Here is a 5,901-nt window from a genome sequence, read left to right as displayed (position 1 = left end):
TCTTTATCCTTATATTTTCCCTTCTTCTCCCCTTTCCTTCTGGTAACTACTAAACTGTTTTCTGTGTCTATGAGTTTTTATTTGTCTTGTTCATTTGTTGCTTTCAGTTTTATAAGTCACATATGAGTGAAATTATCTGTCTGACTTATTTTGCTTAGCATGATTATCTCTAGATCCACCCATGTTGTCATAAATGTCAGTATTTCATCTTTTCTTATGGCTGAGTAATATTGCATTGTATATATGTACCACATGTTCTTTATCCAGTCCTATTACAGGAAACTTCAGTTGTTTCCATGAGCAAAAATAAATGAATGAGACTATATCAAACTAAAAAGCTTCTGCATAGCAAAAGAAACCATCAACAGAACAAAGAGGCAACCAACTGAATGAGAGAAAATATTAGTACCAAAGTCTCTGATAAGGGGTTAATATCCAACATATATATGAAGAACTCAACAACAAAAAATCAATAAATCAATTAAACAATGGGCAGAGGACCTGAACAGACACTTCTCCCAAGAAGACGTACAAACGGCCAACAGACACATGAAAAGATGCTCAATTTCACAAGTTATTAAGGAAGTGCAAATCAAAACCACGTAAGATATTACCTCACACCACTAAGAATGGCTATTTTCAACAAGACAAGTAATAAAATGTTGAAGAAAAGCAACCCTTATACACTTCTAGTGGGAATGTAAATTGGTACAGCCTTTATGGAAAACAGTATGGAGGTTCCTAAAAAATTAAGAATAAAATTACTATATGACTCAGCAAACCCTCTTCTGGGTATCTACCTGCAAAAACTGAAAACATTTATCTGTAAAAATGTATGCACTCTGATGTTCTTTGAATACTTTTTTAAAAAAATGTTTTAACATTCTTTTAATCTTTACAACCATTTCCAGTCCATTGCTTTCTAGACTTGTGAAAAAGCTCATTCTTTAAAGATTTCATTTATTCTCTTCCCCCTACAGGTCATATGTCATTATAATAAAACAGAGAAAAGACTCCCGAAAAAATAGCAAGCAATCGTGTTTAATATGAAGCTATAGATGACACCTAAACTTTATTTGAAGCATTGAAGAATTTGGAGTATTTAAAACTTCAGTCATTTAGAGATTTATCGAAGTTTTCACTTTTTTGTGTTTTCTTAAATTTTTCTTTCCATCTTTACCTTTTTCCATTTCATTTCATTATCTACCAATAAGTCCTATATTTGAGTCTTCCTTGTTTAATATTTTAAATTTAATAAATAGTTTATTTACTACAAAAATTCATATGGGATTCAATATTTTAGGTACATATTTTTAGGTAAATAAATGTTTTTTTTTTAAATGAAGTGAAAAAAATCCTCCTGGAAAAGTTTTAGTATTTCCACTTTTTCCTTATGTTTTAAAATATTTAATCTCCATTTATTGTCTTTATATACATACAATAACCAGGTTCTTTGCAATTACCATCAAATAATTGACCATTTTTTATATACTTGCAATGATTATATTCAGTATTAGGTCTTTTTAATTGAAACCTAAACGAGAAAAGAATTCCCATTTTAAATAAAAATTTTGTCATATAACAATTCTATTTTTAAAAGTTATTATGCATTTGTTGAAATATAAAGAAACATTTCTTTGGCAGATGTATTAATTTATAAATAATAAATAATATTTGTTCCATAATAATAAGTAATTAAGGAAGGAAAATGGCAGAGTAAGGAAAGCTAAAACACTGGTCCACTAAAGCAGTGATAAAACTGACAAAAACTGTCTGACTCTATTTTTTCAGAACTCTGGAATTTAACAAAAAACTTACAACCAAGGGACTATTTAATGAGAAAAAAGCTTCTCAGTTCTGGTAAGATACCATTTGTTTCATTCAAAAGTGAATTAAAGTAAGACACTAAAAGTGTTTTTAGTTGATTATTCTCTACATGTGCTTGATAAATAAGAATCTTTTAAATTGATTTTAATAATATGCTTCGATAAACTGAGTACCTTCTGCATGTTAGAATTTTTATTTAAAAGAAAAAATGGTGCTATATTTATCCTAAGAGCATTTCTCAAAATTTTGGGTCAGAACTTCTTTCAACTTTTAAAACTTTTTGAGACATCTAAAGAAATTTTGTTATATAATATATATTTATCCATATTTGTCATATAAAAAAATTGAATCTGATACATTAAAATGATTCACTTATGTATATGTAACAATAATAAATATATATACATTTTGTATTAATATAAGAATAATTATATTTTTCAAAACAAAAAAACAGTGCCAACATGGCATTGTTTCATATTTTTGCAAACTTTTAATTGTCATGATAGAAAACAACTGAATTCTTGTATGTTTCAGCATTTAATCTGTTGTGAAATAATATGTTATAGAGCTTCAGGAATACTTGAACATTCACTCATGAATGAATGAGATTGGAAAGAGAAAATCACATTTCAATATTATTATGAAAATAGTTTTTACTTTATAGTCCTCCCAAAAGTGTCTTTGTACATTATGTAGTAAATAATATAATTCAGGTAAATAAAAATTAAGTCTATACCTCTATACCTAGGAAATTCATTGGTTTATACTAGGGTATGAGTCATTAGCTTCTAAACTAAACATTGTTATTCATTTCTAAGGATCAACTATTTGAAGAGTTCTATCTGAATTGGAATAATCAGGATGAAGTGTCATAGAATACTTAACATAGTTACTTAAAGATGTTAAAGTTTTAAGTATATTAAATAGAAATATCCATAAAGAATATGATTTTTATTAAGTATAGACAAGTGACTGGTTAAATATTTTTCTCCATTTCCTCATCTTTATTATTAATACAGTTGCTAATAAGAGAAAGAGACTTCAGGAAACAAATATTGAAAACTAAATTTTATGTTGCTCTGTTCACAATTACAAAATACTGCTGTTAAAAAGTATTATCCTTTAGTTAAAAGAATAAAATAAATATTGGATAAAGATCTGAAAAATAATGTCTTTTTGAGCTTTAGATCTCATTGGAGGCATAACTTGATTTTTCTCTCTTTTAATGGTATTGACTACTTTGTTAATCAGCTAAGCTATTGGTATTATATTGACTCCGTGCATGTTAATTTTATCTTTGTCAAGTTAAATAATCTAAGTTTTAGTTGATTTGCATAAATATGCAAATAACAATACTAAAATCTTAAAGTTGATATGAAAATTGTCTGAAGTTATTCTTATTTTCTTGATTACCATATTATGAGATCATCATCATGGAATTCAACTTCTAATCATATGCACATTAGGTAATTAATTATATTGCTATTCTGGAACTGGTGTTTTAAAAATAGCAGGAAGATATTTACTTGTCCAAGGTAAAAGCTGAGCTATCTAGCCAAGCCCATTTCATTTCACTTCTGTTGTAATATAAACTGATGCAAAACTTTTCCAGATGCATATTACATCGCATCTTTGACTTTTTTTTTTTTTTTACAAAATCCTGACTAGAAAGAGAACAGAAAAGAAATCTGATAAATTTTGGTTGATTCTTTATGTATATAGAAATTAAAACTTTATTAAACATTTTTATTTTAATTGGAATTATAGCACTATAATAAAAATGCACTTGGGATTTTTTTGGCAACTCGCTAATAACAAATAATTCATTTATTCATCAAACAACCACTATGGAGCCCTTACAATACTCTGAACATTGTGCTATGTATTGAGAATTGAGAAGCAGTAAACAGACTTGCTAACTAAGAACTTAAAAAAGATGCAAATCAATTAAGTAAACAATGGTTACAAAAAAGGGTAGTACAGGATAAAGTGACAGCACCTATCAGGAACTCTTGTAGAACCAGGTGATCAAAATACATATTTTTTTTCTATAGTGATTCTATGATTAACCAGAAGATTATAGAGGCACTTTTTAGGTTGAGATTACAAAAGTTTGGGAGGAAGAGAGCAAAATTGTGAGAAGATCGTATTATACTTTAAAGATTATATAAAGGGAACATGTTGAAAGACATGAGTGAGGGAGTGGAAGTGATAAAATGGTATTGGTAACTAATGAGGTTGCAGAGATAGGCAAGCGTTTAGATGTGAGTAAAACTTGCACAAATATTGTGGCTTAGGGTCTTTATACTAGTTCCTGAGCAAGAGTTTCAAGAAAGGAAATGGCATAATTTGATGTGTATCTTATAAAGTTCTCCATACTGAAATAGTAATCTCAGAAGAGAGAAAGCTTAGAGACCTAAAAATATCTCCTGGAGAAACTCACTAAAATTTAAGAAACATACACTTGTCATTATCATCTCTTTTTCAGTACTTAATTTAAGAAAACTCGAAAGTGAAATAGAACAATGAAGTTTATAGTCTCTCTCAGGAATCATATTTCTAGAAAAAGAGTAGCAGTTTTTCCCATGCTGATGCCAGTTGTCTTCACAAGAGTGACATTTCCAAACCAAAAAAAAAGTTAGTCAGTCTCAATGTACATTTATAAATGGAAATATAGGTGTTTAAGTTGTAAAAGATAAATTATAAGCAATACATAAATTATATGATAAAAATATATTCACCCATTTTAAATTGCTGCCCTGTTAACTAATTTCACTAATGCTAAGACAGACCTTATGATAATGTAATTCTAATTGGACAATTGTTAATATGTCAGCATTGTCAATAACTTCCAAATTTAAGTGGATTTTTGGTGAATATGTTCCTGGGTATCTAACACAATATCACATGGGTGTAATAATAATTTAATTAATTATTGTATATGCATACAAATAAATACACAGATATAGTTATTTTCTAACTCTTAGAAAATACATGGTCTTGTTCCTTAATTACCTTTGGCATTTGTTGGCAAGGGTGGAATGCCTGAATTCTCTGAAATCAATCCCTTCTTGCCTGTCTCCTGACTCCAAGTGAAATTTCCTGAATATCACTCTGCTACGAAAGACCAAATCAAAAATATCAGTTTTGTTTGTTACATTTAACCTAAGATAAATTTGCTATTGCACAAAACGCTTTGTTGGAATACAAATAGGAAAAATACATTACCAATGACATATGCACAATATAATTGGAGGGACATACACAGAAGAATCTAAAATAATACAAATCTGATAGGAAAGTTAACATTGTATAGGTAAGAGCATAGGGTATAGAGTGATTGATTCTGACTAAGAGAAAACTGATGGAGATTTCTCAGAAAAAGTTACCCTGGTGTAAGTTTAAGGAAGAGATGAAGGTTAACAGGTTGCAAAGGAAAGAAACGCTGTTCCAAGTGGATGAGACAGCACAAACAAGCCTAAGGGCCAAGGCCTGAAAGTTCAAGATAAAGACGAGGTTAATGTTTGATATGGCTCCTAAAATCACCTCCAGTACAGAGACAGTACCAAGACTATAATTAAATGGTGCTTAGGAAATTACATTAGAAAATCAAACTTAAAGATCTTAAAGAGATTTCTTTCTATGAGCAGCGAAAAAGCTGACTTCTATCAAAGACTTATACTTTGTGGCTAAGATTCCAACAGACACAAGGAACACCAAGCAAATGATCCATGGAACCACTACAATTAATTTCCATGAAGACAATAGGGCAGAATAGCCTATTAGAAAGAGATCAGAAAATTTGTTCAACATTAACTTCTCTGTGTTTATTTGTAGTTTTTGAGTGTTTTATAATCAGATTCCAGAGACAGGCTTTTTATCTAGCTGTGTGATTTTGCACATTTGCCAGTTCATCATGTAAAACTGTTCTGTGGTTAATGATATTGATATTAATTTTAATATCAACTGCAAAAATAAAATATTTATTCTCTTTTGAAAATAAAATATTTAAAAGTTATATGTAATTATGTGTGTTGAGTATCTGTCAATATAAACTCCAAATACCTACCATAT

The 5,901-nt window shown here is 29.1% G+C and overlaps 1 protein-coding gene across 1 annotated transcript in view; it reads right to left on the bottom strand.

The window, feature by feature from the left end:
- Positions 1-5,901, bottom strand: part of LOC111732433 (C-type lectin domain family 1 member B-like) — a 10,543-nt gene that overhangs the window by 2,699 nt on the left and 1,943 nt on the right. Inside the window, exons 2-6 of the mRNA XM_023524287.1 lie at positions 5,510-5,606; positions 4,842-4,934; positions 4,290-4,452; positions 3,354-3,463; positions 1,440-1,534 (exon numbers count right to left, since the gene is read on the bottom strand). Coding sequence (XP_023380055.1) covers positions 1,440-1,534; positions 3,354-3,463; positions 4,290-4,452; positions 4,842-4,934; positions 5,510-5,606 — 558 coding nt within the window. The remainder of the gene's footprint in view (positions 1-1,439; positions 1,535-3,353; positions 3,464-4,289; positions 4,453-4,841; positions 4,935-5,509; positions 5,607-5,901) is intronic.

The sequence above is a fragment of the Pteropus vampyrus genome, unplaced genomic scaffold (genome assembly GCF_000151845.1).
Source record: "Pteropus vampyrus isolate Shadow unplaced genomic scaffold, Pvam_2.0 Scaffold460, whole genome shotgun sequence".
In the NCBI taxonomy this organism is placed as follows: Eukaryota; Metazoa; Chordata; class Mammalia; order Chiroptera; family Pteropodidae; genus Pteropus; species Pteropus vampyrus.
This window is presented reverse-complemented; position numbering and strand designations above follow the sequence as displayed.